This window comes from Bacillus rossius, chromosome 12 (genome assembly GCF_032445375.1).
Source record: "Bacillus rossius redtenbacheri isolate Brsri chromosome 12, Brsri_v3, whole genome shotgun sequence".
In the NCBI taxonomy this organism is placed as follows: Eukaryota; Metazoa; Arthropoda; class Insecta; order Phasmatodea; family Bacillidae; genus Bacillus; species Bacillus rossius.
The window spans coordinates 12,162,542-12,188,361 of record NC_086339.1 but is presented as its reverse complement, the minus strand read 5'-3'; the positions used below and the strand labels follow the sequence as shown (position 1 = coordinate 12,188,361).

Sequence of the window (25,820 nt, the reverse complement as noted above, 5' to 3'; positions counted from 1 at the left end):
TTAAATCGCGTCTCTTGATTCAGTAGGTCTACAGCTGCGAGACGTGCGAGGCAAAAAAATTGTCGTCGCGGGCGTTTTGTGCTAACGCGAGCAAACACTAACCGGCCTCCCTCCTGTGATGGCCTTGTAAACTGTTTCGAATGGCAGTGGTGTTTCCTTATCGCTACAACTGAGGGTCCATGTCATTACCGAACAGATTTTTAATATTATTGAAAACAATAAAAAAATTTAAAAAAGCATTCATTGGATCTTTGATATTTCTAAGTTAAGTATCTCTAATTTTTAGGACCATGTCAATGTGCTTCTTATTGCACTGGTCAGAATGTAAATATAATTTATTTCCAGTTTCTACCTCACCTTACCTTAGGCATTTTAACTTAACATTGAATTTCACACAATCAGTACATTAGAATTAAGTGGAAACTTTGGTTTATGTTTTCCTCGTAGTGCTGAGTGGAAATTTTATTGAGGAATATTAAATAATATCAATTAAAAATTAAACTTTTTTTTTGTGGGTGGGGGAGGGGCAAACCAAGTCCGCGAAGTGTAATTCATTAGAGGAGGGACAAGAAAGAAGTAAAACTAAAAACTACTTATTAATTAGTGTCAATAATACTTGTACATTTGTTTTGTATAAATTACTTAAAATTTTGCTGTATTCAATAACCTAATTACATTTTAATTCGATTATCCATGATTTTTGCTTATCAGTGCTGACCTTCCCCCCTATTACCCCAGTTGATCTCTCTCTCTCTCTCTCTCTCTCTTATATATATATACACACACACACACACACACACAAATATACACATATGCAATGTTCTTATGATAAGTCTCAGTTAAGGAGAGAAAGTTAAGTAGAAACTAGAAAGAAAATATTTACATTCTGAGTAGTCATAAATAGCTTATGTATTATATGATTTTTTATGATGCATATACATATGATATATTATTTAAAAATCTGTTTGAATCAACAATATACTTACTTTTCATGACGGTAAGTATTGTACATAGTAATAAAAGTTGAAATCTAACTGGACTAACTGTTCATGATGGGTCACTGCACTATTTTATCACATTTTGTGATTGTTTATCTTATCAACAGCCTTACTTCGCAGTTTTATTAAGTGTGACTTAGAATAAAAATTGCCAATTGTGAAATATGATAAGGAAAAGAATACCACTTCAGATATCATGCAATATGACTCATGTTTTATCTTTAGCCTCAGCAAATTGCAATCATTTTATTTTAGTGTGTGAAATGACAGATGAATAAGTAGGTCAGTAAAGACAATAATTTTTTTTTTAATTAAGTTGCTTAATATTTTTGTATCCGTGTTGCTTTTGTCATTGGACAGCATTTTATTGGTTTTGAACCATGTATAAAAACCTGGAGATAAAGAGTGTCAGAATCATGGACAACTTTGCCCGGATGAAATAAAATTGATTCTCGCTGTTGCACCTGCAACTGATTAGACGTAGATTTCATCTCGGAATAAAGGGCCTGTGGAGTTTAGCGTACATTCTCGAAATTCTGGGTCGGCAGATCTTGTATGCAGTTTTCTGCACACTGTGTTACGACACACCTGCAGCATACGTGCAGGCTGGCCTCGTTGCGACGTCAGCGTAAATACTGGGACAGCGCTTCGGAACGAGACTGGCCACCGTTGCGAAAAGCGAACGGGGGGTGGAGAGGGGGTAGAAACAAAGACTGTCGACGATGCCACGGATCCAAGGTCTCAAATACGGCAGCCTTGCCTGACTGCCGCGAGCGCGTAACAAGAGAGCAGAGGTAAGAGACTTGCAGGTGTGATAGCGAGGCACGTAGATTAACTTACATTTATTTTATAGATTTAACTCGACGGGTGACAGAGTTGACAATTGTAATAGTTAGTAGTAAACTGAAGTGGAACTAAAGTTAATGGTCGAGACCTTATTTTATATAACCCCTTATCCCTTTCAAGCCCCATTTAAGAAAGAAGGCAATAAGACTTTCAATAAGAGAACTCGACATAACAACTGCGTGTGATGACTTGACGAGTACCCGTGCTCCACAACTGCCGGCATACGTCAGTTTCCTCGTTTACCCCCCTCTCCCCCAGCCGTCCATGTCTTGTTGGCAACTGTTTTGGGTGGAGTTGCGGTCACCCATCTGAAAATGCACCTGGCTGGACGTTGCTGCAGTAACTTACAACAGCCAAGGTCCCACCTGCTGCGTGTGGGGGGAGAGAGAGACAGACTCAACAAGTGCTGCTAATGGTCGGCGGGCTCGCTTCCCATTGGTTACCCCTGCTCCTGTAATCAACTGCACACAGCACTAAACTTAAATAACAGTGAAACCTCATCAGTAAAAACCATGTTTAATACAAAGTGTTTTCATGGTCCCTAGAAATTACAAAAAGTTATAGTGCTACCTAATTTGTTTAATACAGAAGTATGGTTGTTATGTAATACTCAGTTGTTTTTGTTCTGAGGGTAAACAGTTACATTTAGTGAAGGATGGTTAGTACAAATATCCCGGGATAATGAAAATAAACAATGTGAAGTTTCAACTAAATGATGATGATGATAATAATACATTGTTGTAGGCTCGGGGGAGGTGGGGGGTGAGCGAGGTGGTCGCTAGGGGACCAGCCCCTCATAACGGTCGTGGCAAGGAGACACCAAGGGGTAGCCCCGAGCTGGCGTGAGAGAGCCCGCCTGAACCCCGTGTCTTGTTTTTGTCTGGGCCGCAGATCAACTGCCTGCAGCAGCTGCAGAACATCGCGAGCTACGGCTTCCTGAAGAGGCGGCTGGAGCGGCACCAGCTGCACATCCACGCGCTCTGGTTCGACATCTACACGGGCAACATCTACTACTTCAGCCGCCAGGGCAAGCGGTTCGTCGAGATCAGCGAGGACACCATCAAGCAGCTCCTGCTCGAGGTCAAGACCTACTACTCGTGACGCCCCCGCCCCCGCGACGCCGGTCGCAGTCGAGCCGGACCGGGAACACAATCACCTCACGTTACCAGGACATTGTCCGTTCTTGCCTTATCCAGTTGTTTGCACACAGCAGAAACACACTGATGTTGAAGAATGCAACCTCTTTCGTCAATTCTTACTAATTTTTAGTTACTATTATAAGAAACTTCAACAAAAATTAATGTGCAAAAACCTTGTGCAGTTTTAATTTTATGATACTAATACCTACAAATAATTTAATATGTCAAGTCATTTGTTTATAAATTTTTTTTTGTTATTTTAATTTCCATCATTTGTTTTACTAATGTTTTGATGTACCTTTAGAGGTTGCTTAACTTCACCGTCAGTACGTTGCATTGGCACGGAGCCCGTAAGCATGCATTTTTTTTAGTTGAGTGAGTCAAAGTGATGTTTAGTAGTTAGGGTGGAATATTTTTTATTGTTAAGAATTTGAGCCCTTTTTCCAAACAATGATCTACGCTTTTTCTAAGCCTAAAGGAAATAAAATTGAAAGACTCCTCAAATGTAACATATTAGTTTCGGCATATTTGCCTCTTCAGTCTCAGGGAAAGTCAATGCAATAGGGCATAAATGCTTGTAGCTCAGCATTCATAATTCAAATTCAGTGTGAGTCACTGACTGACTCATCTATACACATTTTAACCCACTTCAATACAAGCTAGAAACTTGCAATTTTGACAGTACATATATAGATCTTGTCCCATAACTGATGGGAAAATTCCGAATAGGAGAAATTTTTTAAATTTTAAACCCCTGAAAAAAATGAAAAACTGTGCATCATGGCATATAGTATCATCAAATTCGGCAGGTTTTAGGCAATTAGATGTATGAATGTACCTTCTAAATTTGATGACTTGCTGCCATATACCTAAAATACAAAATAAGTATTTTCCCAATTAACCGTATTCAAACTTGTTAAGGATATATAATATGTAAAGATAAATGAATTTGAAGTTCATAATAAGTGTAAAATTTCAAGATGATCAATTATATTTTTAATACTTAAGGGGCATCTATAATCATCAAATTAGGCATGATTTTGATGATTGTAAGTTTCAACACACCTGCCAAATTTCGTAATTATTTCCCTTCCAGAATTAGGTAAAAAATTTTAATCACAAATCTATACTCATATTCAATATGTACCAGGTGCGGCAGAAAAACGGGCAATTTTGAAAGGGCTGTAAATATTAAAGACAACGTAACTTCTACCACCTTAAAGGACATAAAATGGCATTTCCAAATGGGAATATTGCATGGCCCCTAGTTTCACCAGACCTCACTTTCCTAGTGGCAATAAATTTATGAAACAATGATTATATTTTATTTTACAGCACTTTCAAAATTACCAGTTTTTCTGCCGCACCTGTTGTATAAAAACCTTGCAGGGATGTGGGGGCACTACCTAGCGAGTATTTATATGTATACACTCCAACACACATTCCTTGCAAAAGATAGTCTTTACTCCTGGATGTGAAATTATTTACACTAACACGAACGTTTGTTTCTGCGGATGGCACAAGATGATTACGGAAATGCATATCTTTTGTTCTCAATCCATAAATTAATATAATCTCGTTTACACAGTCACAATTGAGTTTGATTGGAGTATGAAGTAAACAACCCATATATGTTTCAACAGTTGATTCCAATAATGTTGTTATGATAAGTGCAAATTTACTACAGATTATATGGAAATATTTGTTGTATGTATTTGAAAATATTAAAGTTTTATATTTTGTAAATTTTTATTGGGTCATTACATTTGTGTAAATAGTTCTTAAATTCCTTTAAATTCACACAAAATTCAATGTTCTGTACAAATGACAAATAAGGGCTATCATAAATTTGTTAAGAAAAGTGGAACTTTTTAGTTCTATTACACATTTTTACGACTTATCATGAAAAACATGATCCACTTTAAACATCTAGCAAAAGAATAGTATTTGAAAAATTTAATAGCTCAGCTTTTTTATAATGAATTCACAAAATTAAAGGTTTATTAAAACAGCAAAAATCAAAAATATAATAAAGTTCATACTTTGAACATTAAAATCTAAGCTGAAGCGAAAACATTCATGAAAAAAAAACGGTTGTTTAAAAACATATCTGCAGTTACTAGGCTTACTTGTAGTCACTTAGGAATAATTATATCTCTAAAGGCAACGCAAATAATGTAAAAATATTTGCCTATAGTAAAAAGACTTCATTTGACAGATTAATAATTTTAAACAGATAATTAGAAGTTTCCTCTAAATGTACACTTAGGGACCGAACTGATGTGGTGGAGCACCCATGAGGAAATACATTCTTTAGTTTCTGAGTTCTGTATATTTTTGCGTTTTCATTGTTGTGACGGGCTAGGTAACAGTTCCTCCGAGGGTTTAGCACTCTGCAAGACCACTTGTTCGGGGCTAGCGTGAAGTATCTCACCTCTGCCTCCGGCCCACGGCTGGAGCTGCCCGCTGCCGAACACGGCGTAGAAGCAGGCCGCAGCGACGCTCAACGCCGCGGAGATGCAGAACACCAACTGCCATTCCTCTGCCGTCTGCGAACACCGGCCAGCGAGGAAATGATTTTCACAGTGAAATTTCACTTTACAACTTTTCCAGTGGAATACGGTTCAAGAATCCTTCACCTAGTACATAATCATGTAACTAATGTTACCTAGGCAAGATGACTTGGCCAACACGGTAACATAAAATACTGTTTCCTAACCCTTTTGAACTCCTATATCAAGCCAGGTTGAATGACTTCACACACCCCTGTTCAATAACTTATTCATAATCGATTCTTATTTTTTCTGTGGTTTTTAATTTTGTTTGATCTTTAAATCTTATCAATAGTAGGGGTCTGCGACTACACAAAAAATATTCTATATTTGTGAATACATAATTCGATATTAGATTCTAATTAAATATTTTTTTCAAATTATTTGTTACCAGTAAGGCCTCCACTACTATTTAAAAAAAAAAATGTTTCTCCTATGAGACTAAGATGATTTATTGAGAAATTTTTTATTTTTACTGCAACATTATTTACACATTGTTTTATACAGGGCGTGGCAAAAGGTGTGTATCAGTTTTGAAGAGCTATTAAAAATAACCTAACAACTTGCAGAAATGAGGTTCATTTTAATGGACTCAGTATACATCCCCATTTTTAAAAAAATCAAGTTCTGAAGATCACATCGGGAAGATGGTGGCCATAAGCAGCAATGCACTGATGAAGGCGATTTTGGAACTCTTTGACAGCTTTTCGGCACGTTTCGGCACACTTCCGAATTTACATCTTCATTCCTTCCAAAGTGTGAGGACGATGTTTGAAAACCTTTTCCTTGAGGTAACCCCACAGGAAGAAGTCAGAAACGCTCAATTCCGGGGCCCGTGCTCATGCCACTGTTCCCACTACCAGAACAAACATTTTCCTTTTCGGTTAAACACATGTTGCTATCTATGCAGTCAATAAGAGAGGTATGAGTTGCACCATCTTTCCATCTAATAGATTTGATCATGGAGAATACTGATAGGTATTTAACTCAATACTGTAAAAGCAGTGACTTACACCACTTTTCCTTTCACTGTCTCATATAACTTGCATTTGGGAGCTATATGGTGTGTTAACTTTCATTTCAGTGTTCTGCTGTTTTGACATAGGCTACTTTTCGGTGTTATTTCGATATTATTACAAATCATTATACAATATAGTCCCTACTCATAATTAATGGTACCCAAATGGGTCAAAGGCCAATGTAATCTTACAAGTTACCTCTCTGTGCTTAAGCATGTGACATAAAATGCAATGGATGCATTTCTCCGTAAACTTACGTATACACAAGCACTTAACTTGTGCACAAGCTTCAACGCATCATCATGAACAGCAACACTTTGCTTACCAGTTCATTTCGAGCATAATTTTTCGTCAATCATTGGGTCGGTAGGCATGTCGACCTCAGTGGGGCTACTATAACTGCACAATAGTCCATCAAACCATTAATCCTTAACTGGCATTTCCCCTTTGAACGAATGTCTTATTAATTACATTTGTGATTTCAGAACCATTTAACAAATATGTAGTATTGACAGTGCATAAGTCATGTCCCTATATGATTTTTGTTAGTAGTAAAATACATTATTGATAAAAAGTGTATTATTTAGCTGAATGTTCTGAAAATTCTGAATTTTTAAGCTGCTGTGATACAGTCTACATGTTAGCTGGATTTGTCGGGAACGTGCCATTTCTTTCCGTGGCAAAAGTGCACTGGAGTTGTTACAGCAATGTCTTGGAGCCAGGGCCGGATTTAGAGGTCTGGAGGCCTCTGAGCAACAGAGGAGCGGAGGCCCCCTGGCCCCAAATTATTTTCCAAATAAAATGAACAATTTTTTTCAGTTGAGTTTTCCAGTAAATAATTTATTGTGAAATCAAGTAGATTCTCTTCGTATTAAAAAAACATACATAAATATAATCGGAGACAAGAATTATATGATAAACACGTTTTCATAATTGCACGATCAAATACGACATTCGGTTTATATTGTAGATTACAAGATAACGATGAAAATACGTCCGCAAAAATTCGAAAGGATTTACATTTGTTGCACAATGTTCGTAAGTTTGTAGCTTCTCAGACGCACGAGAATGTATCAAATTCCGGGATTCCCTGCTACAAGCACACCACTCAGCGGACACTTGTCAACGCTACGACGGATCGTACAGACAAAAAACTGGGGAAACAGGTACCGTCGTATCTCGTATCGACACGCAAATACGGGGAATAGGCTGACTAGGCATTTCGATATTTTACTGAATGCCTGATTGGAGTGAACAAATATAGATAAATTGTTTATGTTAATATTTAACAATAATATAATCATGTATGTACAAAGTACTGTGGGTAAAGGTAAAACAGCGAAAAAAGAATATCAAAGGAAAAGATGTTTACTAGTGTTTACTTGTCGGTATTTGAAAGATTTTTTTTCCGAAGTCTCTATTGTGGGGGCCCTCCGTTTGTGGGGGCCCTCCGTTTGTGGAGGCCCCGGGGCTTTCGCCCCGGTTGCCCTCCCCTAAATCCGGCCCTGCTTGGAGCTTTTCAGCGAGGGCGCGAGGTACCTTGTTCTGTGTGAGGAAGCCAGTCAGAGCCGGCGTCATGACAGCACAGACGGACGCACCGGTGTACTGCAAGGATGCCAAGATGCTGGCGAATTGGGGCGCAAGGTCCAGTTGATTAACGCTATAGGAAGGACACACAAAAATTTTTTATCAAATATAATACAAACCATACATGGGCGCAAATCTGTAGGATTTCCAGGGGGGGCCCGTGAATTCTGTGGTTTAAAAATTTTGCGCTAGAGGTCAACCGAAACAAGTCTTCTCTGGATGATAAGCTCGTATGTTATACACTTAATTTTTACGTAAGTGATTTTAACAATAAAGCAGAGCAACATATGTTTTAGTAATTATTAATTAATGACTATAAGAAATGATCTCTCAAACATGTTTGAATAATTTGCTAACCTAAATACATAAAATATCCATGAAAAAATCTATTAAAATAATATACGTGAATATAACGCTGTCCTTCCATCTGTATGTCCGTCTGCCACCAGGCTGTATCTCATGAACCGTGATAGTTAGACACAAATACTAAAAACATAGTAAAATAAATATTTAAGGAGGTTCCCATGCAACCAACGTGATTTTTTTGTTCGTTTTTGCTCGATATTGAAAACGGCAACAGGTAGACGCTTGAAATATTCACAGAATATTTAGTTATATATTCACTTTAAAATAAATGATTAAATTAAAATAAAACAAATATTTAAGGGGGCTCCCATACAACAAACGTGAAAACAGAATAAAATTTCACAAATGATGTATTTCTGTTGCCGCTATAACAAGAAATTCTAAAACAGAATAAAATAAATATTTAAGTGGGGCTACCAATCCCATACAACAGACATGATTTTTTTTGCCGTTTTTATAGATAATGGTACAGAACCCTTTGTGCGCGAGTTTGACTCGCATCACATAATTACTGCGATTCAAATGCTGTTCGTGAAATTCTTTGTTCACAGTTTTTGATGCGCCCTAAAAACCCAAAGCTCCAAAGCTAATAAACGGATAAACATCAAATGAACGAATCATATTAAAACACTTAAAGACTATTTTATTTAGTAAAGGCATCAACCAGGTAAAAAAGAAAAAAACTTAATGACACAAATGAAAAATCTCGGTGATAGAACTATGAAATTTATCCTACAGCTAATTGAACCACATACATTTCTCGGCTTATTTTTAGTATAATCAGTATTTTGGCAGTGAATATTATTTAGTTAAAATATACCGCTTGATTAGTTATTAAAGAGACGCGTTTGCTTCCTTATTAACTTAACTACGGATGTGTAACGTTTAAATACTTCTTTCTCAATCTTACTTCTGTTTACTCGTGCAGTGTTACAGTTATCAAATAACAAATGTTATAAAGTGATTATCGGCCATGAATTGTGAAAATTATCGTTTGATAATAAAAGGGGAGTGATTTCAAATTCCATATTGACGAGGAATTAATTATTCCCTGTATATTCACATGTAACGTACAGAGCAGCTAGCCTTACAGAATGGAGATGAGCTAAAAAAATTCCAGAAAATGGTATATAAGTTTAAGTTCGTAAATAAACTAAATTCTGCTATAATTACTGTTAAAGTATTAAGTTGTTTATTTACTGGAAAAAATAACGTTACATAATCACTTAAATAAAATATATTACCTAAATAATAGTCACTACTTATAAAACAATCAAGCTTACCAGGTGAGAATCAGATTCTGTTTTCCGTTTCTTCCGCGTCACAAAATTATCCATGTTGATGTTTGCCAAGAAAGCAGAAGACTGGCGCACACGAGAGCAAAACCACTTTAAAAACAGACTACCTGAAACCTATAATACTGTCGTTTCAGAGGACAAGGTAGTGTGGGTAACAATGGGGAGGAAATGCTAACGGAACCCTACCCTAGCTTCGTCCTTTGGAATGAACGGTTTCTAGGAATTAAGGGTTTCAAAGTTCTCACTGGAAAACTCCATACCATGGCTTTCGCAGAAGGGGTAGGGGAAAATAACTACGGAACTCGAAGGTAGGAATGTAAAGCATGTCAAAGTGTCTGTCATCGTTGTAAATAATAATCTGATATATATGTTGTGTACACCATTAACTTTAAAATCACGAAGTGGGCCCCCCCAAGGAGGGGCCCATGAATTCCAGGGGGGGCCCGGGCCCCCCTGGCCCCCCCGGGATCTACGCCCATGCAAACCAACATAAAATAGCTTCAGTATTCGCACGTGAAAAACTTGGCGTCATCCACACCAGTCCAATAGATGGCAGATGTATGCGCTATCATCATTGTATTTGTTAAAAAATTTACGATACCAAAATAGTAATCGCTATACAAACTTATTGAAAAAGTAAAGCTCCAGTGCTTTTGATTTTTTGAATAATAAATTAATAAATGTTGCATCGTGCTACTAGATTGTCACATGCTCACCTGTGATGATAGTATAGAACTTTGCCACATTGATTTCTACTTTATAGTTGTTTTTTTTTAATAATTGGCCTTAGCTTTACAAGTGAATCAATGTTAAAGATTCAGAAGTCATTTTTATTGGGGGTTTTTATGCTTTACCCTATAGACTACGTAACCACTACAGAAGAGCCATACGTGATGAAAACGTAACCGTTTGAATGGTTCAAGCGTACTGATATGACATAACCAAACAATATTTCAAATCAGATAGAATGTATGTAGGAGGGTCAGTAGAGGATAGTAGTTAATTGAGCACAGTTGAATCTTCTACATTGGTGAATATTGAGACAATAGTGATGGGCCCAGAAGTTTAGGTTGAATTTGAATAAGTTAGTTTGTATTTTTGTTGTTTGGATTTGGGTACAGTCTGCATTCACTTATTTTGCATCTAAGATAAAAAAACTGATGCAGTTAATACTAAAATATTTACATGTGTGAATTACAAGTGTAGCTGAGCCATGTTATTTTTATTTAATAGTTTTCACAGTATTTCATATGTTATTATAATAAAAAAATATATATTACCTCATTTCTAAAAATTTGTATTTAAATCATTAAAAAAAAGGGTAATTTAGTAAATTTGTTAGGCTATGTCTTAACTATGTACCAAATACATATAAAAAAATATATAATTCTGAAATGATTCATATTTTTGTTCAGTAAATTGAGACCTGTAATGACTAGAGACCGGAAAAATTCGCAGGTTCGTTGACATTCAGGATAGACGCCAATATCCTCTGCACACTCGGGCAAATGCCAACTGTTCATTAGCTGATGACTTGTGAGTCGTCTCGACTGGGTGGCCTGTGATTCGGCACTTCTAATTGGCGCTCAGTCTTCCAGAATAACAGTGAACCAATGGCAGAAGCGGCACTTAGGTAAAATTATTTGAATTTTAGCAAAACACGAAATGAATCCGCAAATTTTTCATGTCTCTAGTAATGACCAATTCCTCAAGCGCAGATCTGGTGGTCGCTGTGAGGGTTCCCAGCCGAGAGCACTCGCCACTCACAGCACGGTGTTCCACACGAGGGCCACGCTGCTCTGGGCCACGGAGAGGCTGGCGATGATGGCGGCCTTGGAGCGGAGGAAGCCGGTCAGCGCCATCGCGCCGCCCGCCAGCGCCAGGAAGCCACACATGTACAGCTTGCGCACCTGTGGGGGAGACACGTGTGCCGCGCTCAGCCAGTAGCGTATCCAGAAGGGTAGGGGGGCTAAGGGGCTGAAGCCCCCTCCAAAAGCATCTGGGTCCACTATTGTTTTAGTGTTTGCCTTGATAAAGCCTAGCCTCAGCTGGGTCAAGCCCCTCCCAGACCAAAATCCTGGATCCGCCACTGCGCTCAGCTGTCGTGAAGCTGCAGGACTGGGGGAAACTGGAAGTCTTAAGATGTACATCATGTTCTGTCCCTGCCCGAACACGCCCGAATATTCACCTTCGGCCAACTTCGGATTTATTTATGTATGTTTATATGTCTCTGTTTATTTTAATGTAGCTATACTAACCTAACTAACCGTCCATAGCGTTTTAAAGTGTTTTGATGTAGCTAACCTAACCGACCACTTTTAATATTTGAATTCATTTTTCCTGCGCAAAAATATAACAAATCCCGAGGTTGGCCGAAGGTGAATATTCGGGCGTGTTCGGGCAGGGACAGCACTTGATGGACATCTTAGGCTTCTTGGAGGAAACTGTCACCGTCATTGGAGGGGAGAGCACAGTTTTTATTACGGCAGTGATGTGCAGTGCCGGTCCTGTGAGAGAAGCTATGGGGGCAATCCTAAAACAACAAAATAAAACTTGTTGCATAACAGGTAATAATCTAGCTACTCCAATACACACATATTCTTTTAATACTGTTCATTTTTTATGAAAAAATGTTTTTTTGACAATTTTAGTGCAACTTTATTTTTTTGTAATTTTTAAAATATACTACTCTTAAATCAGGTAAAACCGTATTGATTAAGACTTTTGAATAGTCAAAATGCATTGAAGATATTAAAAATATTAAAAATAACCGAACAACTTGCAGAAATGAGGTTCATTTTACTGGACTCAGTCAGTATACATCCCCATTTTTTAAAAAATCAATTTCTGAAGATCACATCGGGAAGATGGTGGCTATCAGCAGCAATGCACTGATGAAGGTGATTTTGTAACTCTGACAGCTTTTCGGCACATTTCGGCACACTTCCGAATTGACATCTTCATTCCTTCCAAGGTGTGAGGACGATGTTTGAAAGCCTTTTCCTTGAGGTTACCCCACAGGAAGAAGTCAGAAACGCTCAATTCCGGGGCCCATGCTCATGCCTTTGTTCCCACTCCAAAACAAACATTTTCCTTTTCGGTTAAACATGTGTTGCTATCTATTTTTAAATTTGCAGGCTTCCCGTTTAGCTTTGAGGTATTCATATCACCCAAAAAAAACCCTCCGATCAATGGTGATGTGGAGTGAAGTGTCACCCCATTTGCCTGAGGAAAATGTACAGGTAGCCGGTTTATGCTATTGCGAGAGGAGGGGAAGTTGTTTAGTACTGCACAATGTAGCATCTTCAGTATTGCACAGATGCTGAAACAACACTGTGATTACCAGGGTATGTACATGATGTTCTCACTGTGAGAATGCCCTTCCCCACAGGCGGAACTACGGCACAGAGAACTACCGTGGTGATGCTGAGGATGTTCCTGGAGGTCAAGGCGTCTGCGACCGGGGCCAAGGCGTACAGGACTGCCACCATTACGGCATGCTGCACCGAGGACAAGAGCCCCAAGTTCTGCACGTCCGTCCTTAGCACGTCTGGAAGCAGAGGACAACCGTCTTTCATTTGCTGCCAAGCAGGGGCGCAACAACTAAATTTCCAAAAGGGGGGGGGGGGGGGGGTCAATATACCTTTTTATAAAGAATCATCGATCTGCCCTATTGAAGCGGGGGGGCCTGGGGGTCCTCCCCCGGGAAAATTTGTATTTCAAGGTGGAAAATGGTGCTATTTAAACAGTTTTATTATCTAAAAATTGATCACACAGCACTTTCTTTGCCCCTGTTTGCCCCCACTTCAAGGTTTCAGAGGGGGGACAAAATACCCTTTCCCCCCCCTGTTGTTGCACCCCTGCTGCCAAGGACCCATCAAGATGCTGTGTAAGACAGTCATTTGAATCTGAATTCCGAGTTACAGCCGAATACTCAAGAAGATCTCGATTGGCTGGCATGAATGAAGACATCAATACAAATCAATTAAATCAAAGTGTCTATAATTTTTTTAAATTATTACATATTAAATATTTTGATGTTAACAAATTATTTACCTGAATCAAATCTAACTTTTATAAAGTTTTTGTCTGTCTGTAAAAACTGCTTTTACTCAAAAACCACCAGCTCTATTAACTAGAAATTCAAACATGGTTTAGATAGTAACAGTAACCACAAGAATAATTTAGTCTCTGTTTTATTGTGATATTGCAAATGTTTCTGAAATTATAATACTACTGATCGTGAGACAAAATCTAAAACCAAGATAATTACTATATTTTAATTGTAAAGTAAAAAAAAAAAAACAAATATTGGTATGTAAAATGATAAATAAATCCCACACAATAACCTGAGTCATGGTGGATTATTAAGTTTTTTTTTAATTTGTTCATTGTTGTCAACTTAAGAGCAAGTAGGTGAATAATCAGTTATACTGAGCATGTTTTCAAGTAGAGAAGTGAGTCCACAAGATGTTTTGTGCTTGCTCCTGAACGAAAAACCAAAACTGTAGGTTTCAGGGAAGCTTAAATGTAACTTTAACTTAAGTGTACATATTAATAAACTATCATTGTCCATCTTTTCTATATAAATAACCTGATTGAATTATTCTATCCATGCAAATAAAGTCATGAGGTTGACAAATTGTACATAAAGAAGTAATAAATTAACTAGAGGTGACATAGTATTTTTGCTTTTTCATCATACTGAGAAATAATTTTTGCATTCTTTGGCAGTAGTAAGTTGCATGATTTTTTCCGTTGCAGGTGGAATAAATTGTGTTATAAAGGCTATAAAAAACATCAACCAGCAACAAATACATATTTATATATTTACCCAGCCCTTACATCCCCTTAAAATTCTGCAGTGAACATATTTTTTTTGTGAATACTCTTCATGATTTTCAATTCAATAGTTTTCCTACTTCAATAATAGATGCACAATAAAACAAGTTTCATTAATTTTTCTGATCCATATACTTTGGTACAATTTTTGTCTGTTTGAGTTTCAAACATGAAAAGATTACTTTTTTTGAAGTGACAACGTCTAATAAATCGATGAACGCCGGCTGCACGCACCAAAAAGTGTCCCGTTACGCACATTGTCCCGTTACGCTGTGTCCCGTTACGCTCATTGTACGCTTGCGCCGCATCTATCTCTCTTCCACTCGATTGGAACAACCATCGATTTGACTTTTTCGAGGCACATTAAACTTGAAACTCTCCCATTCGTTTCCTACTTTTCCTATCATCGTCCTATCCTTAACAGAATAACACAGATTGGAAGAAGTTAAATAGCAAACATGTATAAAAGTTATAGTTAAAATAATCTCTTCGTTAAAGTAATAAACATATTTGAATTAATGAGTGCAAATAAAAGTAAATTTATCAATTAAATTGTAGATTTCATTTCACTCCTCCTTTGTATCCATACAAAATAGTGATAATTCAAATAAAAATGATTCAATTTTATTCATAAAAGTATGCAATCATTTCATCAATGTTTTGTTATGACGTTGTCACGTTAAACTATCGTCCGTAAACCGACTTTACAGACAACCAATTTTTGTGATTTGATTTAATTTTTGGTTAAATGCTGCTTAATTCCATGGTTAATTTCTGTTTTGGTGCTATTATGGCGTATTAACTTGCATTTCAGTGTTATGCGATGCTTTTCGGTGTTATTTCGGTTTCATCGCAATTCACTATTTGTAATCTTGTCCCCAGTGAAGATGCAGCGGGAATATTGTAACTTGGATGACCGCGGAGTGCTCTGTGGAAACGTGGCACCGCTGTACCGGGAACCAGGCGCGGCCGAGAAAGGCCCCTCACCCCTGAGGAAGGCCGGCAGCTGAGTGATCATGTTCTGCGTGAACCACGCCTCGGCCATCGCCGGCAGCACGAACGCCCACACGGGCAGCGACGCGAGTATCCTGCAGTACGGGACGGGAGCCACCTGCGACAAGGAAAGAAATCGACCACGCTTCGTCGTGGTGAAAATTCAGCTTCCACAACAACAAACAATGGTCACGAATAACCTAACCAAAAATAAATTTGGAAATGGAAAAAATCTTTTCTTTCAAAAAAAAAATGGGCTGAAATACCGAACGTTCGGCTATGCGTGCAGCACTTAACGTACCTGTTTTGAGTGGTTTTCCCAGGAGCCTAGTGATTGTTTGATATACGCCAGCTCCGGTGGAGAAACATGTCTGTCATTCTCTGGATATTCCTCCACCACGGCCCACCACACAGCAAACCACAATATTCCAGCAGCACCTGAAATATTCGTAGGACTATAGTTTGGAATATTCACGTTCCTTCCCTCTTACCTTGAAAATAAATCATCGTATGCTCTTACATTACAAACACGAATTTTCAATTATAGTACTTCTCATACTATTTATTCTTAATTTTGTTTGGTAAACACTTAGTGCACTGTGCAGCAAATAAGGAAAAAAGGTAACTGCCTATTGCTGTTTTCAAAATAATCTGCTAAGATAATTAGCATAACATAAAATAAATTAAAAGTGGTTTAATTGTCGGCACATTGAAATGCACGATACCTGCAGTGCATAACATCACGATAATATACATTGCATCTTCTGGGAAACATGCAAGTTCAAGAATTAATAAAGATGTGTTTTAAATTTGTTGTATTGCAAGAATTATAACACCATACTGTCTACTGCATATTTAGTGAAATTACCTGAAAAGTAGAATATGGAAGGCCATCCCAGTTTCTCTGAAATGAGGCTCGACAAACTGAAACCAACCACGTAGCCCCACGAGTTACCAGAAAAAGAGAACCCAACCACGCGGTTTCTTTCCTGGAGTGGTATCCATCGAGCCCATAGTAGCTGCACGCTTGGACCAAGCAAACCCTGGAAGAATAACAATAGATTATCAAATCTGTTAAAATTGCTACTCGGCCAACAGACACCGCCAATAAGGCTCATTATTGTGAGTACATGCTATGCATTATGTAAGTCTATTGTCTGTTCCTAACTCTGCTGGTTGAACAAGGTCGAACGCAAGAGTGCTGGTAGCAAATATAAAATTTAAGGCTCTCACAGCTGTCTTTTATCTAAGTGCCCAACCCCTGCATGGTAGACTCTTTTCTACTCTGTCCAACTCTTCATCCAGATCCATCCTTCTGTTTCCCGTAACTAACCCGCACGCATAAAGCACGATTTTCACACCCCGCATGAATGAGCCCAGGGTTTTCCCTGTGTCTATGCAAGGTTTTACCTGGGCCCAACTTATCTAGTTTTAGTCAGTGAGGGGAGTTAGTCATGGCGCCAATCGCAGCCATGGCTGACCAATCCCCTCCTACTAGCACATGATGCATGCTACCTATCCTGCATAGAAAATGGAATCGCTGTCTTTTATCTTTCTTTGGCCAAGTACCTGTTCTCCGTTCTTTTCGCGTCAGGGACGTGACGCAACAATGCTTTTGGCCTTGAAATTTTACTGTGATCGCGCCCAAATAAGATTCACTGGAATAAATAAAAATGAAAAACACTGGCATTGGGACTCGATTAACGCGGAGACACGATTGACACGGGGACATGTTCGGACACAGGGACACGATGGACACAGGGTCACGATGGACACAGGGTCACGACGGACGCGGGGACATGTTCGGACACAGGGACACGATGGACACAGGGTCACGATGGACACAGGGTCACGACGGTCGCGGGGACATGTTTGGACACAGGGACACGATGGACACAGGGTCACGATGGACACAGGGTCACGACGGACGCGGGGACATGTTCGGACACAGGGACACGATGGACACAGGGTCACGATGGACACAGGGTCACGATGGACACAGGGTCACGACGGTCGCGGGGACATGTTTGGACACAGGGTCACGATGGACACAGGGTCACGACGGTCGCGGGGACATGTTTGGACACAGGGACACGATGGACACAGGGTCAACACGGTCGCGGGGACATGTTCGGACACAGGGACACGTTGGACACAGGGTCACGATGGACACAGGGTCACGATGGACACGGTCACGACGGTCGCGGGGACATGTTTGGACACAGGGACACGATGGACACAGGGTCACGATGGACACAGGGTCACGACGGACGCGGGAACATGTTTGGACACAGGGACACGATGGACACAGGGTCACGATGGACACAGGGTCACGATGGACACAGGGTCACGACGGTCGCGGGGACATGTTCGGACACAGGGACACGATGGACACAGGGTCACGATGGACACAGGGTCACGATAGACACAGGGTCACGACGGTCGCGGGGACATGTTTGGACACAGGGACACGATGGACACAGGGTCACGATGGACACAGGGTCACGACGGTCGCGGGGACATGTTTGGACACAGGGACACGATGGACACGGGGTCACGATGGACACAGGGTCACGACGGACGCGGGGACATGTTCGGACACAGGGACACGATGGACACAGGGTCACGATGGACACAGGGTACGACGGACGCGGGGACATGTTTGGACACAGGGACACGATGGACACAGGGTCACGATGGACACAGGGTAACGACGGACGCGGGGACATGTTTGGACACAGGGACACGATGGACACAGGGTCACGATGGACACAGGGTCACGACGGTCGCGGGGATATGTTTGGACACAGGGACACGATGGACACGGGGTCACGTGGACACAGGGTCACGACGGACGCGGGGACATGTTTGGACACAGGGACACGATGGACACGGGGTCACGATGGACACAGGGTCACGACGGACGCGGGGACATGTTTGGACACAGAGACACGATGGACACAGGGTCACGATGGACACAGGGTCACGACGGACGCGGGGACATGTTTGGACACAGGGACACGATGGACACGGGGTCACGATGGACACAGGGTCACGACGGACGCGGGGACATGTTTGGACACAGGGACACGATGGACACGGGGTCACGATGGACACAGGGTCACGACGGTCGCGGGGACATGTTTGGACACAGGGACACGATGGACACAGGGTCACGATGGACACAGGGTCACGACGGACGCGGGGACATGTTTGGACACAGGGACACGATGGACACAGGGTCACGATGGACACAGGGTCACGACGAACGCGGGGACATGTTTGGACACAGGGACACGATGGACACAGGGTCACGATGGACACAGGGTCACGACGGACGCGGGGACATGTTTGGACACAGGGACACGATGGACACGGGGTCACGATGGACACAGGGTCACGACGGACGCGGGGACATGTTCGGACACAGGGACACGATGGACACAGGGTCACGATGGACACAGGGTACGACGGACGCGGGGACATGTTTGGACACAGGGACACGATGGACACAGGGTCATGATGGACACAGGGTCACGACGGACGCGGGGACATGTTTGGACACAGGGACACGATGGACACAGGGTCACGACGGTCGCGGGGACATGTTTGGACACAGGGACACGATGGACACGGGGTCACGATGGACACAGGGTCACGACGGACGCGGGGACATGTTTGGACACAGGGACACGATGGACACGGGGTCACGATGGACACGGGGTCACGATGGACACAGGGTCACGACAGACGCGGGACATGTTTGGACACAGGGACACGATGGACACAGGGTCACGATGGACACAGGGTCACGACGGACGCGGGGACATGTTTGGACACAGGGACACGATGGACACGGGGTCACGATGGACACAGGGTCACGACGGACGCGGGGACATGTTTGGACACAGGGACACGATGGACACAGGGTCACGATGGACACAGGGTCACGACGGTCGCGGGGACATGTTTGGACACAGGGACACGATGGACACAGGGTCACGATGGACACAGGGTCACGACGGACGCGGGGACATGTTTGGACACAGGGACACGATGGACACAGGGTCACGATGGACACAGGGTCACGACGGACGCGGAAACATGTTTGGACACAGGGACACGATGGACACAGGGTCACGATGGACACAGGGTCACGACGGACGCGGGGACATGTTTGGACACAGGGACACGATGGACACGGGGTCACGATGGACACAGGGTCACGACGGTCGCGGGGACATGTTTGGACACAGGGACACGATGGACACGGGGTCACGATGGACACAGGGTCACGACGGTCGCGGGGACATGTTTGGACACAGGGACACGATGGACACGGGGTCACGATGGACACAGGGTCACGACGGACGCGGGGACATGTTTGGACACAGGGTCACGATGGACACAGGGTCACGACGGACGCGGGGACATGTTTGGACACAGGGACACGATGGACACGGGGTCACGATGGACACAGGGTCACGACGGACGCGGGGACATGTTTGGACACAGGGACACGATGGACACAGGGTCACGACGGTCGCGGGGACATGTTTGGACACAGGGACACGATGGACACAGGGTCACGACGGTCGCGGGGACATGTTTAGACACAGGGACACGATGGACACAGGGTCACGACGGACGCGGGGACATGTTTGGACACAGGGACACGATGGACACAGGGTCACGACGGACGCGGGGACATGTTTGGACACAGGGACACGATGGACACAGGGTCACGACGGACGCGGGTTCATGTTTGGACACAGGGACACGATGGACACAGGGTCACGACGGTCGCGGGGACACGTTTTTGGTCACAGGGACACGATGGACACAGGGTCACGACGGTCGCGGGGACATGTTTGGACACAGGGACACGATGGACACAGGGTCACGACGGACGCGGGGACATGTTTGGACACAGGGACACGATGGACACAGGGTCACGACGGTCGCGGGGACATGTTTGGACACAGGGACACGATGGACACAGGGTCACGATGGACACAGGGTCACGACGGTCGCGGGGACATGTTTGGACACAGGGACACGATGGACACAGGGTCACGATGGACACAGGGTCACGACGGACGCGGGGACATGTTTGGACACAGGGACACGATGGACACAGGGTCACGATGGACACAGGGTCACGACGGACGCGGGGACATGTTTGGACACAGGGACACGATGGACACAGGGTCACGATGGACACAGGGTCACGACGGACGCGGGGACATGTTTGGACACAGGGACACGATGGACACAGGGTCACGATGGACACAGGGTCACGACGGACGCGGGGACATGTTTGGACACAGGGACACGATGGACACAGGGTCACGATGGACACAGGGTCACGACGGTCGCGGGGACATGTTTGGACACAGGGACACGATGGACACAGGGTCACGATGGACACAGGGTCACGACGGACGCGGGGACATGTTTGGACACAGGGACACTTTGGACACAGGGTCACGATGGACACAGGGTCACGACGGTCGCGGGGACATGTTTGGACACAGGGACACGATGGACACGGGGTCACGATGGACACAGGGTCACGACGGACGCGGGGACATGTTTGGACACAGGGTCACGACGGGCCGCCCCCGAGGCCCCACCTCGCAGAGCCCCTCGAAGAAGCGCAGGGCCAGCAGGCAGCGCAGGTGGACGCGCGCCGCGGCGGGCGACAGCAGCGTGACGGCGGACGCGACGAGCACGCCCAGGCCGAAGAGCCGCGCTGCCCCCAGCCGCGTGGCGAGCACTCCGCCCGCCAGCTGCGTCAGCAGGAAGCCGTAGAAGAACGAGCTGAGCAGCAGGCCGCGCGTGCCGGCGTCCCAGTCGAACTCCCGCGCCTGCGCAGACACCGCGCCGCGCTCCTCACGTCTGCGCATCGGTCTCGGTGTTTGGGCGCTGGGTGCCACAGTAACACATTACGTCGATTAAATAATATGCAAAGCTATGTTACTAACTAATTTTCGTTCCTTTGGTTGTTTAACTCATTTATGCATAACACCGTCCAATTACTATATATCTGTACCTCTGATGCATAAACAACAAATTCACTATATACACATACATATATATATGAGAGTATTTAAAAAAAATTTACTTAACTATTTTTTAACTAAGATTCGTGAATTTTTGACACGTCGTGTTTGTACACCTCCAGATAGAACGTCAGATTGGATGGTGTTATGTAAAAATCGGACAAACCACGAACATAAAATTTAAATGTAATAAAAAATTTTATTTTCATTGTCCCATTACTGTCCATAATTTTTTTTTTAAACAGAACACTAGACAAAAATAAAATTGTGTGCTAGTGGAGTCCACGCGAGACAGAAGTGAAACTTTATAAGCTTTTTATATTATTAGGTGCAATAAACGTAATTCTCTTTGGTTGAGGTTGCAGATCAAAAAATTATATATATATAAGCAAGTATGCTAGCGCTAAATTATGCTATTGCGCAAGTGTGAAAGTATGCAAGTCTTAAGTGTGCAAGTGTGCAGAATGCAATTGTGCAAGTATGCAAATGTGAAAGTATACAAGTGAGAAAGTATACAAGTGTGTAAGTATGCAAGTATACAAGTGTGCAAGTGTGTAAGTATGAAAGTGTGCGAGTGTGCAAATGTGCAAGTATGAAAATGTGCAAGTATACAAATGTTCAAGTATACAAGTGTGTAAGTATGCAAGTGTGCAAGTATGCAAATGTGTAAGTATGCAAGTGTGTTATTATGCAAGTATGCAAGTGTGCAACTATGCAAATGTGAAAGTATGCAAATGTTCAAGTATGAAAGTATGCAAGTATGTAAATGTGCAAGTATGCAAGTGTGCAAGTATGCAAATGTGCAATTATACAAGTGTGTAAGTACACAAGTGTGTAAGTATGCAAGTATACAAGTATGCAAGTATACAAGTATGCAAGTATACAAATGTGTAAGAATGCAAGTATGCAAGTGTGCGAGTGTGTAAGCATGCTTCGTCATTTCTACCTCTCCCCTGCCGTCTCCACCTCTAACGGTTCCCCCACCACGTAGGTACCTAACTATTCCCCTCATGCGAGGGGAATTATCGAAATTCTCGAAACTTGTAGTCCCCAGCAGAGAAAGCACCGTCGCAAGGCCCCGATAGGCGGGGGAACCCTGGCTTGCCCCTGCACTGCAGGGAGGAAGCCTTCAATTCACAGACGAGAGAGCCACACCCGAAGTTCCCCGAAGTTCCCCGAAGTTCCCCGAAGTTCATGCTCGCTTTTTTTCCGTTCTATCTCATTGTATAAACCGGTGTGGCATTAAATTTTGCGGTCGATTAGGATAGGTTAGCTACATTATAAATAATTTAAAACATTGTGGATGGTTGGTTCTATTAGGTAAGTATAGCTACGTTAAAAATACTGTAAAATCATTTGATGGTTGCTTAGCAAATAACTTTTTAATATGTATGTAGCTATCCAGGGCTAGGAAACAGTTTACATGATTTCACAGTATATTTAATGTAGCTATCCTAACAAAATCAACCGTCCACAATGTTTTAAAGTATTTATAACGTAGCTAACCTAACCTAATCGACCATTATTAGGGACACCTGTATTTCGCGAATACATTTCGTGTCAAGGTATTTTACAAAACACTGTAGATTTTTCTTGTAATTTTTGGCTGTGGTCGGTGAAGGCTTTTTTTTCCCGCGCTTGACGGGGCCAATGAGGACGTAGTTACCGTACTGCCGCACGCCCGCAATTCGCCAAACCTCTAAGAAAAAAGCTACAGTTATGTGTGAAATAGCCTGACACGAAATGTATTCGCGAAATACAGGTGTCCTTAACCATCAGTTGTCATGAGTTACAATGAACCAAAAAAAAACAACAAAAAAAACCGAGGCTGCTGAAGAGGAAGAACAGGCACCGCGCTCACTTGGACAGTTGTCCCGTTGTCCGAGGGCACAGGTCGCTCCTCGGTCATGTCCACCACGGCGATGCTCATGTTGACCCTCAGGATCATCTTGACCACCTGGCCGAAGAAGACCGCCAGCACCAGCACGAACCGCCGTCGCCGCCACACTTTCCAGCCGGGGCCCAGCCCGTCCGGGTGACAGCTGGGTGCGCAAACGTCAACACACACGCGACTGTACTCTTTCTACAGGGCCAGGCACACCGAAAAACAAGTGAACAAATGGTCATTTAATTTCTTGCTGCTAAAATCATCGGTTAGTAACCCAGATTAAAGTGTTCGTTATGGTCGTCATTTTTTCAACGGCACCTTGGTCCTTATAATTACTAAGGCTTATAGCTGAGAAATTTTAGCTCTAAACGAAAAACGGTGAACATTTCTCCCGTTTTAAAAATGTAAGTTTGTGTCTCTGGAAATATTTTGATGATCTTTTTAATTTTGTACTTACGACCTTTCAGAAATCTTCGTTTTTTTTTTGACGTGACAACGTCTAATAAATCGATGAACGCCGGCTGCACGCACGAAAAAGTGTCCCGTTATGCACATTGTTCCGTTACGCTGTGTCCAGTTACGCTCATTGTACGCTTGCGCCGCATCTATCTCTCTTCCACTCGATTGGCCTCTGCGTCCGAGGAGAAGAAAAACAGCGGCAGCACACAACTTGCATCTACACGTGAACTGTTTCGTCGACTGGTTATTAGGTGAAGTGAAAAGTTAAGGTGTTTTTTTTTGCTTATTACAACAACGATTTCGGCAATAAAGGTTAATTATTCTTGCATTTAAAAAATCTGATTACTAGTATAATTTCAAGTATTTATTCTTTTATAATTAAAAAAAAGGAGCATCTGTCGGCGAGTGCAGTAATAATAGGTTTTGTTAAATATTTGATCACAATAATTTATTTATATGAAAACTTGTTCATAATTACATTTAAACGAAAAGTTAATGTGGTTTTCATTGCTTATTACAACAGCAATTTCGTCTATAAATGTTAATTATTCTTGCATTTTAAAAATCTGATTACTAGTTTAATTTCAAGTATTTATTCTTTTATTATTAAAAAAAGTAGCATCTGGCGGCGAGTGCAGTAATAATAGGTTATGTTACAATTGACTAAAAAATTATGGAGATTCATATAATTGATGATAGATATTTGATTACAGTTTATTTATACGACAACTTGTTCATAATTATATTTAAACTTTATAGCTAAACGCCAGTTTTGAAAATTAATTACAAGTCATCTACACGTGAACTGTTTCGTCGACTGTTTATAAAGTGAAGTGAAAAGTTAATGTGGTTTTCATTGCTTATTACAACAACAATTTCGGCAATAAAGGTTAATTATTCTTGCATTTTAAAAATCTGATTACTAGTATAATTTCAAGTATTTATTCTTTCATTATTAAAATAAAAATGATTCCATTTTATTCATAAAAGTATGCAATCATTTCATCAATGTTTTGTTATGACGTTGTCACGTTAAACTATCGTCCGTAAACCGACTTTACAGACACCCAATTTTTTTATTTTATTATAATGTTTATATATTTAAGTTTAAAATTTTATTTCTAAAAAGTTGGTATTTTTGTCTTTTATGTATAAATGTTGGTAATCTCCGAGATATTTTTGACAGATTTACTTTGATGTAAATATTCCCTTTTGAATTTTTATATTTTATTCTTCTTTTGTGGTCACTTATTTTCTGGATGCAAAAATATCTGTTAATAACACAAAAGAGGTTTATGTATAATTTATGCCAAATATGTTATCTATATATATATAATACATTATTTTCATTTGCGCAATATTGAAATAAATTGAATTTTTTAGTAAATATATAATTATATATTAAAGTGTAATAATAAAGAAGCATAATAGTTCAGATGAAAACAGTCGGTATAAATACAAATATACATCTCCCCCCCCCCCCCTCAAATACTATATTCCAACGTGGTTTCGAGTACCACAACATATTTGCCGTATTTAACAGATACAAACGCGTTAAAAAGCACAGACAAACTCACCTCATTTTATTGCTGTATTGGCACAATAGTGAACTTTAAGTGAATGAAGTTCAGTTAGTTTGCTTGGTCAGCCACATTAAACATCCTGCTGTAGGAGGACGCTTTTTTCAACCCATTAGCAATGACCTGCCACGGACACGAACGCTTCCATAGTGGGCGCTGTTTACAGTACTTCTAGTTGTCTCTGACAA

General features: G+C 41.7%; 2 protein-coding genes across 4 annotated transcripts in view; one reads left to right on the top strand and one right to left on the bottom strand.

The window, feature by feature from the left end:
* LOC134537538 (beta carbonic anhydrase 1) overlaps positions 1-4,728 on the top strand; it is a 14,199-nt gene extending 9,471 nt beyond the window's left edge. For both annotated transcript variants that reach the window (XM_063378085.1, XM_063378084.1), the window contains exon 5: positions 2,736-4,728. In XM_063378085.1, the coding sequence (XP_063234155.1) occupies positions 2,736-2,945 (210 nt within the window). In that variant the 3' untranslated portion in view covers positions 2,946-4,728. The remainder of the gene's footprint in view (positions 1-2,735) is intronic.
* LOC134537537 (vesicular glutamate transporter 2-like) lies at positions 4,714-25,820 on the bottom strand. 2 transcript variants are annotated; one of them, XM_063378082.1, is made up of 10 exons: positions 25,630-25,820; positions 23,567-23,747; positions 21,277-21,510; positions 16,509-16,683; positions 15,942-16,078; positions 15,635-15,758; positions 13,222-13,355; positions 11,573-11,715; positions 8,094-8,214; positions 4,714-5,532 (listed from the first exon to the last, which is right to left on the bottom strand). In XM_063378082.1, the coding sequence occupies exons 1-10, from the start codon at positions 25,632-25,634 to the stop codon at positions 5,329-5,331; spliced, it is 1,458 nt and encodes a 485-aa protein (XP_063234152.1). In that variant the 5' UTR covers positions 25,635-25,820; the 3' UTR covers positions 4,714-5,328. The 2 variants fall into 2 exon arrangements, with proteins under 2 accessions (XP_063234152.1, XP_063234153.1); XM_063378083.1 differs by lacking the exon at positions 8,094-8,214.

Bases quoted from the DNA above. Each gene is read 5' to 3' on its own strand.
- LOC134537537 (XM_063378082.1), bottom strand. The intron at 21,511-23,566 runs GTGAGCGCGGTG...GTGTCTGCGCAG, and splicing joins ACAACGGGACAACTGTCCAA to GCGCGGGAGTTCGACTGGGA. The intron at 13,356-15,634 runs GTGAGGGGCCTT...CTCTGCTTCCAG, and splicing joins GCTGCCGGCCTTCCTCAGGG to ACGTGCTAAGGACGGACGTG.